This window comes from Taudactylus pleione, unplaced genomic scaffold (genome assembly GCF_031769625.1).
Source record: "Taudactylus pleione unplaced genomic scaffold, aTauple2 ptg000041l, whole genome shotgun sequence".
Taxonomy (NCBI): domain Eukaryota; kingdom Metazoa; phylum Chordata; class Amphibia; order Anura; family Myobatrachidae; genus Taudactylus; species Taudactylus pleione.
In genome coordinates, this window is record NW_028284443.1 from 45600788 (window position 1) to 45623488 (window position 22701).

General features: G+C 45.0%; 2 protein-coding genes across 3 annotated transcripts in view; one reads left to right on the forward strand and one right to left on the reverse strand.

Annotated features, from left to right (window-relative positions):
• Positions 1 to 1524, reverse strand: part of COL4A1 (collagen type IV alpha 1 chain) — a 221134-nt gene extending 219610 nt beyond the window's left edge. The window contains exon 1 of the mRNA XM_088458338.1: positions 1293 to 1524. Coding sequence (XP_088314464.1) covers positions 1293 to 1361 — 69 coding nt within the window. The 5' untranslated portion in view covers positions 1362 to 1524. The remainder of the gene's footprint in view (positions 1 to 1292) is intronic.
• A 126-nt stretch (positions 1525 to 1650) lies between these two features.
• Positions 1651 to 22701, forward strand: part of COL4A2 (collagen type IV alpha 2 chain) — a 308996-nt gene continuing 287945 nt past the window's right edge. For both annotated transcript variants that reach the window (XM_088458348.1, XM_088458357.1), the window contains exons 1-3: positions 1651 to 1783; positions 2468 to 2569; positions 5006 to 5057. In XM_088458348.1, coding sequence (XP_088314474.1) covers positions 2499 to 2569; positions 5006 to 5057 — 123 coding nt within the window. In that variant the 5' untranslated portion in view covers positions 1651 to 1783; positions 2468 to 2498. The remainder of the gene's footprint in view (positions 1784 to 2467; positions 2570 to 5005; positions 5058 to 22701) is intronic.

Consider the following 22701-nt stretch of genomic DNA (forward strand, 5'->3'; position numbering starts at 1 on the left):
AAATCTCCCTAGGTCCAAGGTGAACGAAGCACCTAAGCAGAAGTTAGGGCTGTACTGACATTACTCGGGAGACCCCGCACACTGATATCACTAGTAGCCCAATAATGTGGTGAGTGGTGACAGATGAGCAACTGTAATATAAGGCATCCAACGCCTGTCAGGCACAACATACCAGCCATACTGTGCTGTCTCATTCATTACATCCACTTGAGTATATACTGCAGTGTTGTGTAGCTTGTGTTCTGTTACAGGTATGGGATCTACAGGTAAAGGCCCCCATACATCAGAGATTGATTGCAACAATCGTGCAATTTGCAATCGATTGTGTATAAAAATCTTTCCTTTTTTTAATCGATGGTGGCAATTCTGCAATCTGCAATCGATTGAAAAAGGGAAAGATTTTTATACACAATCGATTGCAAATTGCACGATTGCTGCAATCAATCTCTGATGTATGGGGGCCTTAAGGGATTTACTGTCCGGGAGAGCAATTAACGAGGTCCGGACACCAGAAAAAGTAAAAGTGCATTTATCAAACAGAACACTTCTTCCCTCAGTTCGTATATGTGCTATTGATGCATGTGGCAGGCTAGTGTGTACCTAGGCATGTTAGATAAGGTATATGTGCTATTGATGCATGTGGCAGGCTAGTGTGTACCTAGGCATGTTAGATAAGATATATGTGCTAATGGTGCCTGCGGCAGGCTAGTGTGTACCTAGGCATGTTAGATAAGGTATATGTGCTATTGATGTGGCAGGCTAGTGTGTACCTAGGCATGTTAGATAAGGTATATGTGCTATTGATGCGGCAGGCTAGTGTGTACCTAGGCATGTTAGATAAGGTATATGTGCTATTGATGTGGCAGGCTAGTGTGTACCTAGACATGTTAGATAAGTTATATGTGCTATTGATGTGGCAGGCTAGTGTGTACCTAGGCATGTTAGATAAGGTATATGTGCTATTGATGCGGCAGGCTAGTGTGTACCTAGGCATGTTAGATAAGTTATATGTGCTATTGATGCGGCAGGCTAGTGTGTACCTAGGCATGTTAGATAAGGTATATGTGCTATTGATGCGGCAGGCTAGTGTGTACCTAGGCATGTTAGATAAGTTATATGTGCTATTGATGCGGCAGGCTAGTGTGTACCTAGGCATGTTAGATAAGGTATATGTGCTGCTGCTCTTGCCTGTGGTCACTATACGGGGGTTATTGCTATGACACAGCCTGTGAGGTGAGACATGAGTGTGACATGTGGATGTGAGGTTACACTGTACTGTAAGGTGCACTCACCGCAGACTCCGCGCCGCTGAGCAGCCCCTGCAGCAGGAGAAGTGCCGCCACCAGCAGGTCCCAGGTCATGGTCCAGCGCCAGAGATAGCCTATGCGGTCACACACACCACTTCGGAGGCGAATAGCTCTGCTCTGATATCTTCTTATTAATGTGTAAATGCCGCTGTATAACCTGGTACCATCTCCTCAGAACTTTCCTCTTCTCAACTAGGAGCTGAACATGAACTGAGCTATGAGAAAGATTGCAGAGTTTGTTGGCGCTAACACCCCACCCACCACATCCCCCACCCTCCAGAGAAGAGCTTCATTGAGATTGCTGAGCCCGTCCTGTTTCCCTGTGTAGTTCTGTAGTCAGCAGCACAAGGACGGTGCATTCAGGTTACTATACACCGGCTCGGAGGGAGACGTAGAGGGGAGCCGGGTACTGTGCGCTGTGCCCGGGGAGCTGCCCGCAGTGACATGAGAGCGGCGTCCTGCTGCTGCTGCTGCTGGTGAGTGATGTGCACAGAGCTTCTCAGCGCTATTATAGTCTTAGCGCTATTATAGTCTCATCACTATACTGACATTGCTTTCTGCATGTATGTGTAGTGCTTACAGCTTATTTTATCGGGGTTTTGATACTGTAATAGCAAAAATAACTAATTCTAGTGGTGTATATAGAGTATCACTAGAAAAGATGGAGATGCTTACTCCAATCTCACAACTCTTTAATTATCATTTTATAGTCTGAGAACAAAACAATGCATATGTACTTCTTCAATTTGGCTTTGATCGTTTTAACACTGCACTACTGTAAACCTGCACATGTCAGTCAGTCACTGACCGCAGGAAGCCAAGTCGGAAAGGCAGATAATTCTCCCACATAGAGGTACTGTAATTGTCTATGGGCAGCTGTTTCATCTCCAACCACAAACCTCGTTAGTTTGAAGTTTGTAGAAGTTCTATTGAGACAATAAACCCAGAGGTTATTCATATTTTACAGCTGTTAACTATTGTACATGTCATGCATGTCATTTTAAAGAGACTTTTATCTTGTATGGATTTAACACATTCCATTAACTTTTTATACTAATACAGATAATGGACACGTTTATTGTATACCTCAAGTTGTTCAAACAGTTACATTTGTCTAAATAACTAAGCTTTTATACTCTTTGTATTGCTTGTCATAACAGATCATTTGCCAGGAAAAGAAAAGCTGCCATAATGGTGCAAACTGTAGGCAGTAAGAGATACCTGAGGATCTGCTCACAAAGGGGGCAGCATGTTGTGTCATGGTAAGTAGAGGTGGAAGTGTCTATACAAATCAGATTATTTTGTGTTAGGTGTATGTCAATTGTGATAGCACAAGGAACAAGCCAGCCAAGGAGTCAGAACATTTATTACAGTGCTTAAAAGAAAAATAAGCTCTATTTAAAATGAAAGACTCAAGGGTCTATGCACTAATAATCGCGAACCAGCCGCAATTATTATGTGTCCATATCGTTGGGAATATTGTAACTTTTAATGAAAATATCCCCGTATATGTACAAAGGAGAACTCACAGGGACAGCGGTTGCAGTAACCGCTGTCCCTGCGAGTTATATCCCCTGCAAATTGTAGAAGTCTTTCACAGAAGTGAAAGACTTCTCCGGGGGAAGCTGGCACTGCGCATGCACACAGCGTCAGCTTCCGGAGCTGGCCGGGGTCCGCGCGAGAGAGATCGAAAGATCTCTCTCCTGCACCTTTAGCCTCCATAAGCTTACAGTAGTTTACACCATCTGAAGATAATAATGGGGACTGCGATTTGAAGTGCTAATTAGCAATTTGCCAGAGATTTCTGTGAAATATCCTGCATTGTGCTTTATCCTGCAAATCTTAATCTGAGATAAAATTGTGAAATATCTATCACCAACCAATCAGCTTCTAACTTAGATTTTGCAGGCTGTGTTTAAGAAATGATAGTTTGGAGCTGATTGGTTGGTGATATATATTTCACAATTTTATCTCACATCAAGCTGGGATACATATGCCCCTTAGTACATAACTACAATACATAAAATTATGCAGAAACTACAGTTTCTGCATAATTTTATGTAAAAACATATTGATACATAGGCCTCCAGTATAATCATCGACACATATTATACAGCTCACAGTGAAGGAAAGTGAGGGCCTGTGGAAGAAATGATCCACTCAGGGTGACATGATCTGCACAATTCTGGCATGAGCAGCACAATATGATGCTGTTATATAATAATAAAATAACCCCATATTTGTACTATAGGCAGATAAAAATACTCCTAGCAATACAATTACATTGCTTTCCTGGTCAAAAATCATTATTACATTTGAGCAGTTCATCCAATGAGAGTAAAATGAAATAATGTAATTCAGGTAGCCATCCTTTTATTATGTATTATTTATTAGGTAAGTGTCTACAAGAAACAACTGTACAAACTGTAATTAGTTGTTTAGTTAAAGTAAGTACGTGCTATAGCTGCTGAATGGTCATGCATATAAATATTTCTCAGGTATGCTTTAATACTGGTAAGCTATAAAGGAAACAAAGGGAAACGGGTACCACTTTTAAGTTTTGGATACAGAGAGGTCAGTTCAGAGTTGCACATAAGTTAGCTGCAATAGCACTGACACTATGTACATGGAACTAAATGTGGATATTTGCCTGTATGCCATGTTGTACACATCTACGCAACCGCACTTTCCCTGTATCCATTCACTTGTGGAAATAGCCTTTTGCCATTATCAATGCACACGTTCACCAACCTCATACCTGATGCAGGAATGCAAGAGATTCATTTGAAATCAGAAGAATTATTGCATATGCACAACTCAGCATAGCCCAGATTTCTGCCTACACGCCCACGGCACGCCCTCACTCAACTTAGCCTACATGCTAACACCCCTTTGCCTCCCAGTTACACCCATTCAGCAACAATTGCATTTGCGAATGAGATGCATACAACACATACACGTACGCGCGGCTACGGAGTATGTGCAGTGATAAATAATTGCAAGATCCACCCACAAAATGGACTTGTGTGCAACTGTGTATCACCCCTCAAATGTTTCCTGTAGGTTAGTATATTTACACAAGAAATGTACAGGGTATGGATCTAGGAATAGGCAAACACATGTCATGGTATTATGGTTTAGGATAGGGTTTCTCCCCTCCAGTCCTCAGGGAATCGTAACACTGCATGTTTTACAGGTCTCCTCACAGAATTACAAGTGAAACAAACACATTAGTATCACCTGTGGATCTTTTGAAACATGTCAGTCAGTAATGAATATAGCTTTGCTACACCAAGGAGATATGGAAAACATGCACAGTTAGGGTTCTTTGAGGACTGGAGTTTAGAAACACTGGTCCTGGAGGATGACAGACTGTGAAAAGGCAGCAGACAATTTTTACTTATTATAAACAGTGACTATATGGTTTTTTATTCTTTTGTGAAAGCCCGAAGTTCATAATATCCAGTGTAAAAAGACCAAACCTTCCCTACAGTAATAGAGAGAATAAAAGTCAACTATAATTCATCGGGAAAAATAAAACCCACAATAAATAAATAAGTGGCATCAATTTCCAAAATAACTTTAGATGTAGTTTGCACCAGCTGACTACTATGTTTATTTTATTTATTTTTTGTCAAACTGTTTTCAAATGCATGGTACTTTATAATTATGTTCTAATATGTTTATTTTTTCTTCAGGACCCTGCTTTATTTTGTGCTGGTGGCATGGCTTGCTGGGTGTGTTCATGCTGTAAGTATGTTATTTTTCAATGAATAATTAGACTACAGTATGGGCACTCTTGTATACAAGATTAGGTCCTTGCCCTGGTGCCCGAATCCATGTAAATGTAGAATCCAACAAATAAACGGCATTCAAGGTCTTAATAGGTACAAGATACTTGTATTAAAAATAAAACCAACAGACCAATGTTTCAAAGCTATACACAATTTAAAAAAAAATTATTTTTAAATAATTTATTTGAGTATCTGATTTACCGTCGTCTTCGTGAGTGGTCTGTTCCACTGTGCACTGTGCACTAGTACAGAGCAAGTGGAGCTTAATTCTGCTTCCAAGGTGAACTACAATATGGCAGTGCACAGAAGGATTAAAACTCTATGTGGGAGGGAGGGGAATCCTTATAATCCGTGATAATGCTCAGATTGTTACCAACGCGAGAACAATATTATCACAGCCTGGGGATATTATTCAAGAGAGACTACTTATAAAGGGGATTGTGGAGGGAACTAATGGCAGAAAAAGAGCATTAAGGACATGCCTGATGGCACATAAGGTGCGTCTGTAGGGGTCTGATGGTTCATAAGGGGCATCTAGAGGGGTCTAATGGCACATAAGGGTCACCTAGAGAGGATTTATGGCACATAAAGGGCATGTGGAGGCATCTGGTGCATAATAGCGGCATGTGGGGAAGTCCGAGGGGCATGAGGCATGTGGAGAGTTGAATTCTGATGCTCTTTTTCCCCTCATATATTGTATGCCCATCACCCTCTCTAATATTTTGTGTGCTGGGAGGGAGCCGATTGGATCCCTCTCAGTGCACAATGCGGTAAGAAGCCCATAGGCATATGGTACCTCTATCTACAGATGGCATTGTCCACCGGGTCCAAGCTCTGGAAAGTAACGCATTCCAAAACTTGGTACATATGGGAAATGCAGGCGCAACTCAAAAAATAGCAGTTTTCCAAATTTTGGCCCCATTTTCCCTTTAGTACATCCCACAAAGGGGCAGATCATGGGATGAGACGTCAGGAAGTCACAGTGTATCTCCCCACAGAGTGCGGGAGACAGCTGGGCTGGGATAGGATAAAGAGGGGACAGCCAGAGCCGGGCGTATCATGCATTATTGCAGGCTCCCGGGAATACAGCTTACGGTAGCATCTGGGCATGGCGGGCTGGTGCAATGAACATGCCGCCCCGTGGCACCGTGTCATGGGAGACACCACTGGCTGCACCGCCCTCCCTACGGTCCAGTACAGTTGCGGTTGCAGGGTTGGGAATGCAGCCCTTACCAACACTGCCATGGGGTCTGTTTTAACAATAAAATTAAGTCTGCTCCAAAACTAGCCAATGGGAGATAGCTGACACAGGAGTCTGGGGGCTGTCAAATCTGACACGCCTGTCAATCACACAGAGACCCAGCTGATCAATCCCCGGTGAGATTATTGAGTATTCTCCAGCAGCAGCATTTGCCGCAGATTTAATTTAATTTTTTAAACTGAAGCCTCGCTGGCAGTTTTGGTAAGGGCTGCATCCCCCACCCTGCAACCGCCACTGGACCTGTACATACACAAAGCACTCATATGATAAGTCTGTTTGGCATTCTGAAACCTCTCCTTCCATTGAGCATACACATACCTCCTATCTTTTATTACCCTAAACTGTGAATATACCATATGACCTTTTTTCATGTGCTATTAATCCCATTACTCCCAGTAATATTTACTAGCAACTCCTTTTAACAAAAAGCCACATTTACAATCTTGCAAAAGTGCTGATCTGCAGCACGTTATATGCCTATGTTTTAGCAAGTGCTCCTACAGATCTCATAGGAATCAGGTCTTGTCTTGTACCTTTTCACAGGACACCTTTTGTAGCTTCCAGGTGCACTTTAGACTCTTACCGATTAAGAGGCCCATTTATTAATGATCGCATTTGCAATGCGATCTGGGCATAACATTACCGCCCATGATCGCATTGTAAAATGCGATCATATCACCGGAATGTATCATTCAGCACATGCAGGGATAAGGGCTCCGAAAGGAGCCCCTCCTTGTGATGTGCCCGGAGAGCTGCCAGGGCTGTTGCACTTGAGCAGTCCCGCTGACTGCACATGAGCGGCTGCCATAGCCGGGGAGGGCTCCGCTGGCCAATTATGCGCGGTGTAGCCCATAGGCTACAGCAGCTAATGCCATCTTCAGATGGTGTTAGCTTTGGGGTCAATATTTGGAATGCGTCGTATTCCGGATGTTGGTAAATTTGTCAGCATCACATCCCCCACAGAAACCTATGGGGGATGCGGCTTCCAGTGGGAATGTAGGGATATCTGCTGTGGTCCCTCCTTCATAGATCCAGGGGAAACTTAATATTTGCGGTTAACCCGTTCTCGGGGATATAGCCGCAAATATAGAATGATAAATGGGCCCCTAAGGGGTATATTTATTAAGCAAATCTGTTTCCAAAGTCGCTGAGTGTCAGTGGTTTTGTCTATGGGATTTAAAATGACAGTACTAAACCGTGTGTGTTTTGCCTTTATTATTATTATTGCAGTTTTAAATCCTATGGACAAATCCTCAGACAATTGACTACTTTTGTTAACCTGTGTCTAATGCTGGGCATACACTGCCAGCACACTGAAGTACAGCAGTGCCTGGAGCGTATTGATTTGTACACATGGCAGGGTGCCTGCCTGCCTACGGGCGGCACTACTGCAGCGATACTGGCTGCAGGGTGCCGTTGCAGGCATTATGCTAGCCAGACAGTGCTGCCCACAGAGCCCTGCACTCTGTGCAGTGGCTCCTGTCGCACACCCCTAGTTACGGCCCTGCTAGCTAGAAACTGATTTATTGCTATGGGCAACTTCTCCATTTTTTAAAAGGTTTGATAGAGCCAAAATCACTCCGGAGCTTGCGGTTGAAAACCTCAACCTCAGGCTGCGGCTCGCAGCTTCTATGGTCGCGATGGTCACGACCATCGCGGCCATCAAACTGCACGCTCGTATAGGCTGTGGGTGGTGACCCACAGCTATACGAGCGTCCAGGAGGACGCTCCATTTTTATGGAGGGCGGCCCTCATTCAGAGCGTGCGCTCTGCTCAGAGCGTACGGCTCTGAATGAGGGCCTAACTCTTTAAATTACAACTTAAACACACTATCCCAGAATCTATTGGACTGTCCTGGAAAATATAGATATCATAAATTACATTTGGGCTTTACTAGGAGAGTGAAGAATTCCTTTAATTATTCTTTGTATATTTACATTGCAGGTCAGCATTCTGGCCTCTCATTCCATAATCCAAAAAGCTGTCTTTAAGCAGCAAGGGTTACCTAAGGTAACCAACATTCCTCTGGAATCCAATGGCTCTACAGTGCTGAAGATAAAGAAGAGTAATTGGTAGAGAAAAGAAAAAAAATAGTAATTTATGTCCATTCATAGTGTAGATTGTAAAATTATGAGAATTAAACGCTGCTTTTTCTCCAGGAAATAAATAACTTCTTTAGACGGGGACAATCTTTAACCTTGCAGGTCAGTTGACTAACTTCTGTTTTCTATTAGTGCAGCAGGCTGTTGTCTTATATTTAAGGGCAGGAAGAATTTCTGTGGGAGTTTCACTGTTTCTGTCGTGAGAAAACGATTATTATATCTTAATTTCAGATGTCAGTTTCCCTACTGTCATGTGGGAGAGAATAAGTGCACAGGCAGTGGCTGTCTTGAAACCATCCATCCATTTCATTGGCATACACAGAATAAATAAGTGCGAAAAGCATGACATGGAAACTTCATAAGAAGTCATGTTCAACTGAAAATAATTATTGCCATTTGCATTTCATTGTGAAATAATGATTGAATCCATGTGGCAATGTAAAGAGACTTATGAGACTTTCTGGGCACACACACTGCCCCTATAGCCTCACTAGCACACACTGCCCCCATAGCCTCACTCACACATACTGCCCCATAGCCTCACTCACACACATTGCCCCTATAGCCTCACTCACATACACTGCTCCTATAGCCTCACTCACACACACTGCCCCCATAGCCTCACTCACACACACTGCCCCATAGCCTCACTCACACACACTGCCCCCATAGCCTCACTCACACACACACACTGCCCCTATAGCCTCACTCACACATACTGCCCCTGTAGCCTCACTCACACACACTGGCAAGTAGCCTCACTCACACATACTGCCCCCATAGCCTCACTCACACACACTGCCCCTAAAGCCTCACTCACATATACTGCCCCCATAGCCTCACTCACAAATACTGCCCCTCTAGACTCACACACTGCCCCATAGCCTCACTCACACACACTTCCCCCATAGCCTCACTCACACAAACTGTCCCTATAGCCTCACTCGCACATACTGCCCCTATAGCCTCACTCACACATACTGCCCCCATAGCCTCACTCACACACACTGCCCCTTAGCCTCACTCACACACTGCCCCTATAGCCTCACTAACACATACTGCCCCTATAGCCTCACTCACACATACTGCCCCTATAGCCTCATTCACACACACTGCCCCTATAACTTTACTCACACACGCTACCACCATTGCCTCACTCACACACACTGCCCCATAGCCTCACTCACACATACTGATCCCATAGCTTTGCACAAACAAACTGCCCCATAGCCTCACACACACACACACACACACACACACACACACGCTGCCCCTATAGCCTCACTCACACACACTGCCCCGTAGCCTCACACACACACTGCCCCTATAGCCTCACTCACACACACTGCCCCCATAGCCTCACACACACACACGCTGCCCCCATAGCCTCACACACACACACGCTGCCCCTATAGCCTCACTCACACACACTGCCCCGTAGCCTCACACACACACTGCCCCTATAGCCTCACTCACACACACTGCCCCCATAGCCTCACACACACACAGACTGCCCCTATAGCCTCACTCACACACACTGCCCCCATAGCCTCACACACACACACTGCCCCTATAGCCTCACTCACACACACTGCCCCCATAGCCTCACTCACACACACTGCCCCCATAGCCTCACACACACACACACTGCCCCCATAGCCTCACTCGCACACACACTGCCCCCATAGCCTCACACACACACACTGCCCCCATAGCCTCACTCACACACACTGCCCCCATAGCCTCACTCACACACTGCCCCCATAGCCTCACTCACACACACTGCCCCATAGCCTCACTCACACACACTGCCCCCATAGCCTCACACACACACACTGCCCCCATAGCCTCACACACACACACTGCCCCCATAGCCTCACTCACACACACTGCCCCCATAGCCTCACTCACACACACTGCCCCCATAGCCTCACTCACACACTGCCCCCATAGCCTCACCCACACACACTGCCCCTTAGCCTCACTCACACACTGCCCCTATAGCCTCACTAACACATATTGCCCCTATAGCCTCACTAACACATACTGCCCCTATAGCCTCACTCACACATACTGCCCCTATAGCCTCACTAACACACACTGCCCCATAGCCTCACTCACACACTGCCCCCATAGCCTCACCCACACACACTGCCCCTTAGCCTCACTCACACACTGCCCCTATAGCCTCACTAACACATACTGCCCCTATAGCCTCACTCACACATACTGCCCCTATAGCCTCACTAACACATACTGCCCCTATAGCCTCACTCACACACACTGCCCCATAGCCTCACTCACACACACTGCCCCCATAGCCTCACACAGACACACGCTGCCCCTATAGCCTCACTCACACACACTGCCCCCATAGCCTCACACAGACACACGCTGCCCCTATAGCCTCACTCACACACACTGCCCCCATAGCCTCACACACACACACTGCCCCTATAGCCTCACTCACACACACTGCCCCCATAGCCTCACTCATACACAGTGCCCCCATAGCCTCACACACACACACGCTACCACCATAGCCTCACTCACACACACTGCCCCCATAGCCTCACTAACACATACTGCCCCTATAGCCTCACTCACACACACTGCCCCATAGCCTCACTCACACACACTGCCCCCATAGCCTCACACAGACACACGCTGCCCCTATAGCCTCACTCACACACACTGCCCCCATAGCCTCACACAGACACACGCTGCCCCTATAGCCTCACTCACACACACTGCCCCCATAGCCTCACACACACACACTGCCCCTATAGCCTCACTCACACACACTGCCCCCATAGCCTCACTCATACACAGTGCCCCCATAGCCTCACACACACACGCTACCACCATAGCCTCACTCACACACACTGCCCCCATAGCCTCACTCACACATACTGCCCCTATAGCCTCACTCACACATACTGCCCCTGTAGCCTCACTCACACATACTGCCCCTGTAGCCTCACTCACACACACTGGCAAGTAGCCTCACACACACACTGCCCCCATAGCCTCACTCACACACACTGCCCCATAGCCTCACTCACACACACTGCCCCCATAGCCTCACACACACACACTGCCCCCATAGCCTCACACACACACACTGCCCCCATAGCCTCACTCACACACACTGCCCCCATAGCCTCACTCACACACACTGCCCCCATAGCCTCACTCACACACTGCCCCCATAGCCTCACCCACACACACTGCCCCTTAGCCTCACTCACACACTGCCCCTATAGCCTCACTAACACATATTGCCCCTATAGCCTCACTAACACATACTGCCCCTATAGCCTCACTCACACATACTGCCCCTATAGCCTCACTAACACACACTGCCCCCATAGCCTCACTCACACACTGCCCCCATAGCCTCACCCACACACACTGCCCCTTAGCCTCACTCACACACTGCCCCTATAGCCTCACTAACACATACTGCCCCTATAGCCTCACTCACACATACTGCCCCTATAGCCTCACTAACACATACTGCCCCTATAGCCTCACTCACACACACTGCCCCATAGCCTCACTCACACACACTGCCCCCATAGCCTCACACAGACACACGCTGCCCCTATAGCCTCACTCACACACACTGCCCCCATAGCCTCACACAGACACACGCTGCCCCTATAGCCTCACTCACACACACTGCCCCCATAGCCTCACACACACACACTGCCCCTATAGCCTCACTCACACACACTGCCCCCATAGCCTCACTCATACACAGTGCCCCCATAGCCTCACACACACACACGCTACCACCATAGCCTCACTCACACACACTGCCCCCATAGCCTCACTCACACATACTGATCCCATAGCTTTGCACACACAAGCTGCCCCCATAGCCTCTCTCACACACACACACACACGCTGCCCCCATAGCCTCACTCACACACACTGCCCCCATAGCCTCACTCACACACTGCCCCCATAGCTTCACTCACACACACTGATCTCATAACTTCACACACAGATGCTGCCTCCATAGCCGCACACACACACTCTCTGCCCCCATATCACTCTCCCTTTTCCATACTGGGCACACTTTGCACCCCCATAATGAGCATGCTTAGCACCCCCTATAGCAGGGCACTCTTAGAACCCCCCACCTCTCTTACTATGCACACCAAGCAAGCGCCCCCTTACTGGGCACACTTTCCCCCCACTCTCCCTGGGCACACTTAACACACAAATACCACTTCCTTACTGGGCACACTTAAACCGCCATTTTATCTGGGAACACTTAAATCCCCCGCTCCTTACTGGGCACACTTAACACTCCCCCTTAGTAGACACACTTTATAGACTCCCCTCCCCTCCCCCCGTTGCATGTACAGTATATGGGCACTATAAGGGGGAACTGGCCTTATAATGGGAGGGTGGGTTACTTCACAGATGCCCGGAGCACCGAGTTTGTTGGATTCTGTCTTCTGCCACTGTGTTCAATCATCACTCCAATGACTTCTGCTGTCCGTCGTTGCCTGTGGCCCACTCTTAATTCCACCCAGTGTCTGTCATCAAGAAGGTCCTTCTGGGCGGTGAAGGGGATCTCTATCAGCATCCATTCATCCGGCGGCTGGGGGCGTAGGGCTGTGTCTTTCAGCCTGCGGCGCTCCGAGCAACAACCCTGTCATCCCGTGACTGCAGCCGCCCCAGTCCACTACTGTCAGTTAAGACAGGAATCTGAGGATGCAGTTAATGTACTATAGTTGGTGGTGTAATGGTGTAAGGAATGTTTTTTGGTACACATTAAAGCTCGCTGGCTGTTACCTGAAGGATGGAGGGAATGCTGAGTGCTCCTCATCTGACACCCCCCCTTGTTCAAGACTCTCATTACATAAAACGATGTGAACATCAAGCGACGTTTGACATCTCACCTGTATTAAGAAGGGTTATGCAACATAACACAATGAACTACATCAACATTTAGATATGTTCCAGTCCGCATTCCTGTTTGGCTTCTGGGAGAACCCTGCATGTTTATACAGTATACTCTCTGGTATCTTCATAAGGTACTTCATTACCCTTTACCAGTGCTAGGTCCACACTCCCCTGTATATACTGTATACCAATCCGCATTCCTGCAAGAAAAGATTCCAGACGTGAAATGTCAAACCTTTTGTCCTGCTTTCTCTATCTGTTCCCTGACAAAGTTGTGTTTGATAGCAATGTTGATGGATTAATCTGAACTGAAGATATCTTACTCACACTTAGGGGATTAGTTCCAAAGTGTCAGGTTGTAAAACCCGACAATTCTGTTCATGCTTATGCCTGATATTTAAAAAGGCGGTGCTTTTACTAGCAAGATACGGCTAGTAAAAGCACTCCCTTTTAAATAACGGGCATAAACACAAACAGAAAGTAAATAAACCCTTTAGTCCCTTTCAGCCATAATGTCTCTTTAGCTGTTTCATCGAGAGTGTTACACTTTGCCTTGGTAGCAGGTGAGGCAACTGTAGGCATCTCCTCAAGTTCTGCAGTTGGACACACAGCGTTTAATGTCTTCATGCTTTTTGGACACTTGTTGTCATCTTTTGAACTTAAAGCAGACTTCCCTACTTGTCAGTCAATGCTTGGTTTTGTATTTCGGCGTAATCGCGATGGTTGCCCCTTTAGCCAGGCTGCGGTAGCTTACCACAGCCTGACCAGGTCTTGGCAGCTTGCAAGGCCAGGAAATCTGCATCCACCGACTCAGACCCTGTCCTAGTTCCTCCCGGAAAACAGGGGCGACCCCCCCGTCTTCGGGAACGCTGCCCAGAAACACCCCTGCTCTGTCTCCAAAATGAGGCAGCCTGCAGCTGGAAGATCAAGGGCTGCACGTGCACAGTACACATCCTGCGCATGCACAGTCCTCTAACAATCATAGCTGTGCATTAACCATCTGGTTAGCATATATCTCTGAATCAGAGTCTGATTCACCCTTAGGGCGGTATTCAAATAGTTTTGCACCCGCGATAAAGTTTCACATGCTGGACTTTTCACCTACATTGCGTATTTTGGCAGCGGAAACTTAATGTGCGCGTACCCACTATTCACCCTATTCAATTCCAAAAGACGCGAAAACAGCGACACGCAAAGTTGGAACAGGTGGAAAGTGGTGTCAGAATCGGGGAAATCAGCCTGAACCCCCCAAAAAGATGCAGAAACATTAGGGATCAATGTAGTAGTGTCCGATTAGCCCTAATAAAACTGTTTGGGGTACTTAAGTTGGTACAATTGCCTCTAATTAGCGTCTTTGCATGAGTGGTGAAGATTGGCATAAAGCAGTATTTTGTGGTGAAATTAAGTAGTCCTGGCAAATTTGGGGTACCTGAAAATGTGTGCTAGCATATTTTAATGTCTCTAAAGTACAGTTTTAATAAAAGTGAAATTCCTCACTCATAAAAGCACCTGCAATCCCAAAAACATTTGACCCCTTCTTAGAGCACCCCCAGAACCTTATTTCGCTAGTTTGCGAACTTGTCCCCCCACTTTGTGCTTTTTTTGCCCCCAAATTCAAAGTACTTTTTTGGGGTGTTCTTTACTTTTTTTCCTGGAATTTTTTTTACGCAGTTGACCTTTGGGGGGCTGTCCCAAGGGTTCTGAGAGCTTTCCCCACCTTAGCACCCCTAAATAAAAATTTAGCACTTCTTTTCTCATGCTATTCAGAGGCAAATCTTTTCGCCTATTACATTGCATAGATTTTCTGCGTACACGAAAAGCGGATGGAATTGAATACGGAGATAAGTTTCCGACAGGCGATTGGCGATACTGTTTCACGGATCTCTGCTTTTCGCTTCTAATTGAATACCGCCCTTAGGACATCATTCAGAGCCGCTCGCTCTCAATGAGGCCGGCCGCTTCCTCTTTAAAATCCGGCCTCCTGGCCACTCGCACAGCTTTAGCGAGTGACCAGATGATGGTCGTGGTGGTGGAGACCATCCGACCATCGGTGTATGCGACGAGACCCTTGTGGTCGGGTCTCTTCTGCCGCAAGCCCCAGGTAGCTTCCTGCTCTAACAGAGCAGGAAGCTTCCTACTGACATCACTGCTGATGTCAGTAGGGCCACCCACAAACGGCAGGTGTTCCTTCAGGAACGCCTGTGTTTGTCCGGCCACCCCCCTTCCCCACCTACAATACGGGGCGAGCTGTCGATCAACATCGACAGTCGCCCCTTTTGTAGCGAGCCCCGGAGCAAGTGAATTTGTCACTTGCTCCGGAGCTAGCGCACACGCACAGCGGCCACTGCGCGTGCGCAGGGCCTCACCATCGACCCGCTTGTGAGCGCATAGGCGCTTGCGAGCGGGTCTGAATGAGGTCCTTAGCCTCTGACACACTTTTAACTGCAGGTGTGTCCAACATCTCAAATCTTTGTAGCTTCACAGTATTTTGCTTTCTTTAGTTGAAGTAGTCTGGGGAAACACAACGTCTCTTGACTTTAGAAACTTTTTGTTACGGATGTCCCACAATCTGTAACATTTGTTCTGTTGACAGTATCCTAGCATGATGCATTTGATGGATTTAGGACTAAGCTTACATCTTCTTTCTTTGGGAATCTGAGTGAATGCCCTACATCTAAATACATGTAAATTATTGATACATGATCTTTTACCAGTCCACATGTCTAATAGTGTCTTGGCTTGACTGCCCTGTAGATGTTTGATTTTTAAGTAAACAGCTGTTTGAACTGCTTCTGCCCATAATCTGTTCTCAAGACCTGCATCATCCAGCATAGCAGAAGTTCTTTCATCTATTGTACTATTTGCTCTTTCACTCACAACATTATGTTCTGGTGTATAGGCGATAGTTAGCTGATGCTGCATACCATTTCTTTTAAGGTAGTTGGCTAGATCATCGTTCTCGTATTCTTCACCATTAAAAGATTTTATTACTTTTACTTTCAGACCTGTTTGTTTCTCTACAAAATATTTGTACTCTTTGAACTTGTCTGTTACTTTACTTTTGTTTCTTAGGAAATAAACTTGCATCATCCTAGTAGTAGTCATAAAGTATAATTTCCCACTCATGGATTCCACCTCCATTGGGCCACATACATTTCTAATGTACTAATTCCAATGGCACTTTTGCTCTGGATGCTGAATAGGGAAACGTTCTACACTTTTGCTTGTCTTTCATGCAACTTTCGCATTTCGGTTTTCAGGATTGTTTACTGATATCCCAGTCACTTTGCCATCTAAACATTTCTCTATATTATGATACTAGCTGTCCTAATTTTCTGTGCCATAGCTCCATTGACTGATCGGATCCAATAGCTAGCATTGTACGACATTCCACTGTGTCTGGGGTGTATAGTTGTTGGCACCAGGTTGCTGCATCAATTACAATCCCTCTTTGGTTGTGCACAACACACTGACCCTTTGCGAACTGGACTCTGTATTCTATTTTCTCCAGTACACTAATTGCAATTAGATTAGTTCCTAGATCAGGTACAAATAGTTCATCTTCTATGTCAGTAAGCACTGTTTTGCCTTGGATTCTCAAGCGTACAGTAATTGTCCCGACTTTATCTCCTACCCCCCTGATGTTTATTGACTTACACACTTTTAGTGACTTGAATCAACTTTCATTACAGCTAAAGTGGCTTGTAGCTCCTGAGTTCATGTACCAGCGGTCCTATCGGTGGCTGTCTGCAACAGTTAATGTTGACCCATCCCCATTGTCCCATTTAGGTCATAAGGTGCCACTTGATCTGCACTCTCAGGTCTTGTGTCCCAACTTGTGACATTTGGAACATCTGTATTTTGGCTCTGTGCTTTTAGACAGAAGAACAGAATGTTTAGCATTTGTTTCTATAAGTATGCGCTCTTGAACTGCAGTAACTTAGCTTGTACAGTTTCTGTTGATAGCTTCACAGCACGACTCTAAGGGCTGGATTCAATTAGTTCATTACCGCGGGCTAATTGATTTGCTGGGGCTATTCAATTATAGCCTGCGATCTGCACTTAACATGGGTTTAAAAAAAACTGAAACTAATCAGACTAAACTGAAAGATTCATATATCCTGGCGCTTGTAGGAGATAATTACATAAAAATAGAAATAATATATGTAAAAAATTAAAAAAGGAAAATTAATATGATTATTCTTTAGCAGTTATATAACTAATACCCCTTTTCCACCAAAATTCCAGGTCTGACCCGGAGTTGGAACAGAGGGCCTGATTCAGACCCGGTCGCAACTGGGTCGATGGTGGCCGAGAGCACATGCGCACGATGTAGCCGGCTCCGTCGTGCGCATGCGCGAGACCCGGATAGCGACGGGCACTCCGTCGCTCCGGGTCTCGTACCAAAGGGGGCGTGTTGTCGATGTTGAGTGACAGCACGCCCCCTTTGGTGGGCGACCCGGCGATCCAACCCTCTCACCTTTTACACCATGGAGCTGCCCTGGTTAACCCTGCAATAACCCGGGTTTTAGCTCTGGTGTAAAAGGGGTATAATAAAAACCTAAAACAATGCTGCTGGACTCAGTGAGAGTTGCATGTCTGACACATTAGACACCAAGGGAAGATAAAAAAAGGGGGGGGGCTGCGCTATTGTTACTAAAGTGAAAATATTTATAATAATAAAAAAATATATATGCTTGAATTGACCAGTAAGAGTCCTTCTCTGAATCAAATTTGAAACATTTATTCACAAAAAAAAACATAATTTGACACATAAAAACCATATAAATAACAATGTATCTTCATGTGCTCCTCATAAAATCCTAAGTTGTAAATGGCTGCTTTTAGTGAAATCAATTTATATTAGTCAAGATAAAAAACAGCGTCTTTACTAAGTGAAATGACCTTGTAAATATTATGTATATATTGCACTTTGTCACCGCTGAAGAAGAGAGGGTGGAGGTGAAGTGAGTAATTAGCACTCAATATGTCCAGCACTTCGATGAGTTTAATAGCCGGACCAGCTCAGGATGGTACCTGTGGTGCACAGGTTCACCTCTCTCCTTAACAAGAGCCCCGTCCGATACTTCAAACAATAGATTTATATCAGAACAATGTCTGTACAGTGCATTCTCCTCTTATTCCATAAAATTGTTGTCTGACCAAAAGTATGGAAGAGCCCTCCAGGAATTTTGACATCAATATGGTAGTAACAGAACTCAATAAATGAGTACAGCAAGTAGTGCGTCGGTAGTACGATTTCCGAGCAGGAACTCTGTCTGACCGATAGCTTGAACAGGTCGTTTGGCTGCTTATGGTATTCTGATACTAACGGGGCTTGCTTTTGGATAAAGCAGGATCTTCTGCTAGTTCTGTTATCCCGGCTGGGAACTCTTAGGGGCCCATTTATCAATGATCAATTTTGCAATGCGATCAGGGCATGCCAGTAACACCCATGATCGCATTGCAAAAAAGTGAGCCTATCGGCCAGATGTATCATCCGGGACATGCAGGGACACGGGCTCCGAAAGGAGCCCATCCCTACAATGTCTCCGGACAGCTGCCAGCCACTGCAGGGGGTGCTGCGCATGCGCAGTCCCGTGGACTGTACATGCACATCCGCCATAGCCGGGAAGGGTTCTGTTGGATCCCTCCTCTGGCTAATAGTGCGCAGTGTAGCCTATAGGCTACAGCGGCTAACGTCATCTGTATTAGTGGATAGTTAATTAAAATTTTTATCAACAGGTTTTATAATAACGTTTATAGCTATTAAATGACACAAAAACAGACAAATCTCAGGTGCACAACTCCAAATTATTAATAATATATAAATGTAATAGAATTTTGCAATCAATAGAGGTTTTTAGCATAATCTTGGCCAAGGTTATGGGCCTACCCACCATATCCAGGTAACCTCTTTAGGGTAGGTCCCTAACATACAAATCCAGAGCGCAGGACACCCCCAAACTGGCCCAGCTAAGCCGTCCCAGGGCACCGCCATAGTAAGAAAAGTGCAGTGTTAAAGAGATAGTTAAGAGCAGCCACAGCTGCATATAAAGAATGAAAATAAAAAAGTGAGGTCCATGTATAATAAACAAACAGTGAAGGGTTAAAATGTGTTATAAAAGAAAAATGTGTTATAATGCGGTGCCCTGAAACAGATCAACCAAGGCAATCCAGGGGGACCCACGCCCCAAAAATGAACCAAAGTTGCACTACAGTATATAAAACTTGTAGGACTTACCTAGAATTGTGCCTAATACCAGTGTGCATATCTATTACCAGACTCCATGCTTTTAAACCAATAAGGTAGGGGTGCTAATCCAGACTGAGGGTGTCTCCTTTCCCTCAGGCGTGCAATAAAGCACATTAAATGGAGTATATGGGAAATATTTCTGGACTGCACACCCTGTAATATATATATATAATGGGAGGTGCTACCTGATGAGACTAATTGCAGGCACAAAAACAGACAAATCTCAGGTGCACAACTCCAAATTATTAATAATATATAAATACAATAGAATTTTGCAATCAATAGAGGTTTTTAGCATAATCTTGGCCAAGGTTATGGGCCTACCCACCATATCCAGGTAACCTCTTTAGGGTAGGTCCCTAACATACTAGGATTCAAATCCAGAGCGCAGGACGCCCCCAAACTGGCCCAGCTAAGCCGCCCCAGGGCACCGCCATAGTAAGAAAAGTGCAGTGTTAAAGAGATAGTTAAGAGCAGCCACAGCTGCATATAAAGAATGAAAATAAAAAAGTGAGGTACATGGATAATAAACAAACAGTGAAGGGTTAAAATGTGTTATAAAAGAAAAATGTATTATAATGCGGTGCCCTGAAACAGATCAACCAAGGCAATCCAGGGGGACCCACGCCCCAAAAATGAACCAAAGTTGCACTACAGTATATAAAACTTGTAGGACTTACCTAGAATTGTGCCTAATACCAGTGTGCATATCTATTACCAGACTCCATGCTTTTAAACCAATAAGGTAGGGGTGCTAATCCAGACTGAGGGCGTCTCCTTTCCCTCAGGTATGCAATAAAGCACATTAAATGGAGTATATGGGATGCATACCCTGTAATATATATATATATATAATGGGAGGTGCTACCTGATGAGACTAATTGCAGGCACAAAAACAGACAAATCTCAGGTGCACAACTCCAAATTATTAATAATATATAAATGCAATAGAATTTTGCAATCAATAGAGGTTTTTAGCATAATATTGGCCAAGGTTATGGGCCTACCCACCATATCCAGGTAACCTCTTTAGGGTAGGTCCCTAACATACTAGGATTCAAATCCAGAGCGCAGGACGCCCCCAAACTGGCCCAGCTATGGTGTACAGTCCAGAAATATTTCCCATAGCTATCAAATGAGTAAGCAAGGTCCGTAATAATATGGACAGGAAACTTCTCTGAATCAGCTTAAGCTTTTTCATCTTGAAAATACTCTGTGTTAGGAGCGAAACGCATCCATAAGGCTATCTATTTTATACCCCTGCCACACTAAATTATTGCCTACCTACCACCGCTAATTGCCAGCTATACCCGCTCCATGAAGCGCCTTTTATTAGCACCGGCTGGATTCAACTACCTGGCACAGAGGGGGCATATCACCAGTAACTAAGAGCTCCCAGCCGGGATAACAGAACTAGCAGCAGCTCCTGCTTTATCCAAAAGCAAGCCCCGCTGGTATAAGAATACCATAAGCAGCCGATAGACCTGTTTAGTCAAGCGGTCAGACGGGGCTCCTGCTGGGAAATTGTACTACCGGCGCACTACAGGTACCATAACAACAGTGGTACTTGATGTACTCATTTATTGATTTCTGTTACTACCATTTTGATGTCAGACAATAATTTTATGGAATAAGAGGAGACCCGGCACTGTACAGACATTGTTCTGACATAAATCTATTGTTTGAAGTATTGGACGGTGCTCTTGTTAAGGAGAGAGGTAAACCAGCACACCACATGTACCATCTTGGGCTGGTCCGGCTATTAAACTCATCGAAGTGCTGGACATATCGGGTGCTAATTACTTACTCCCCCTTCCCCCCTCTTCTTCAGCGGTGACAAAGTGCAATATATACACAATATTTACAATGTCATTTCACTTAGTAAAGATGCTGTTTTTTATCTTGAACAAAGAAGGTGGAAGGAGCGCTTGTTTGTGAAGAAACAACAAAAATAGTAGTAAAATAAACAATGATTTAATAAGTACAAATTTAAACTGAGATAATAAAATGAGCAATGGCTCTGTGCATAAATACCAGAACGTCCTTTCCTGTGTGCTTTGAAAACCTGTAGTTAGTAGATGGTTAAATTTTCATGCAGAATTAATAATCCAAATGGATAAGAACAAGTCCTGTTACTTTCAATGAGAGCAAACAAAATGCCCTCTTAATAGAAAAATGGTTATTTAAGTTGCAACAGTAGCAGCGATGGTGGAAAAGCTACAGCAGGGAGCCGCTAGATGTTAATGGAAACAATGTCTATCCAGTACACGCTGACCCCAATAGTAGCGGGGGAATGAAAACCTCTACCGCTTATTAGCGGAAGTTTGAAACCTGTGATGTTGGTATAATAATTACCGTCTCGATCTCTGGTGGCTGATGACCCGCACTCAGGAGTAACAGAAGCGTTCCACCGCTCGTCAGCGGGAGTGTGGGTGCTGGATGAATTAGTGCCAAGTACTCTGTCCTTTGTGCCTGGCTGTAGTAGTCAGTTGATGACAGCCGGCAAAGGGCTGGATAGCAGTATCACAGCAGGTTCCCTGCCCGATAGGGTTGTAGCGATCAGAGCTCCAGTACACAAACAGTCTGGTATAGTGAATGCAGAATGTTCCTTGACGCGTTTCTCTGGGCAAAAGAAATCCCAGTTTCCTCAGAAGGTATAACATCCATTGGTCTGCCATGGGCTTTAAATAGCTGTGCTGGTTGATTTTTGTTATTGGGGAATGCTCTTCAGCTGTTTAGTTCTCTTCAGCTGCCCCAATCATTGTCTTTAAATTGCTGAATGCTTTTGAGCAAGGTAAAGCAAGAATTTCAAAAAATATATATCAAACCCATAATTACTATATTCATATATTTAGTAATATGCACATTATTTAAATTAAATATTTGAAACCAAACAGAAAAAACAATGTAAAAAATAAAATATATATTAAAAATAATAATGTGTTACTCATTTCTCTTTATGTTATATTTATACTTAATATTAATACTGTATATAGTATAGAATTAAATTGGATAAATGTAAAAATGAATAAGAATAAAAAACGAGAAGAATAGAGAT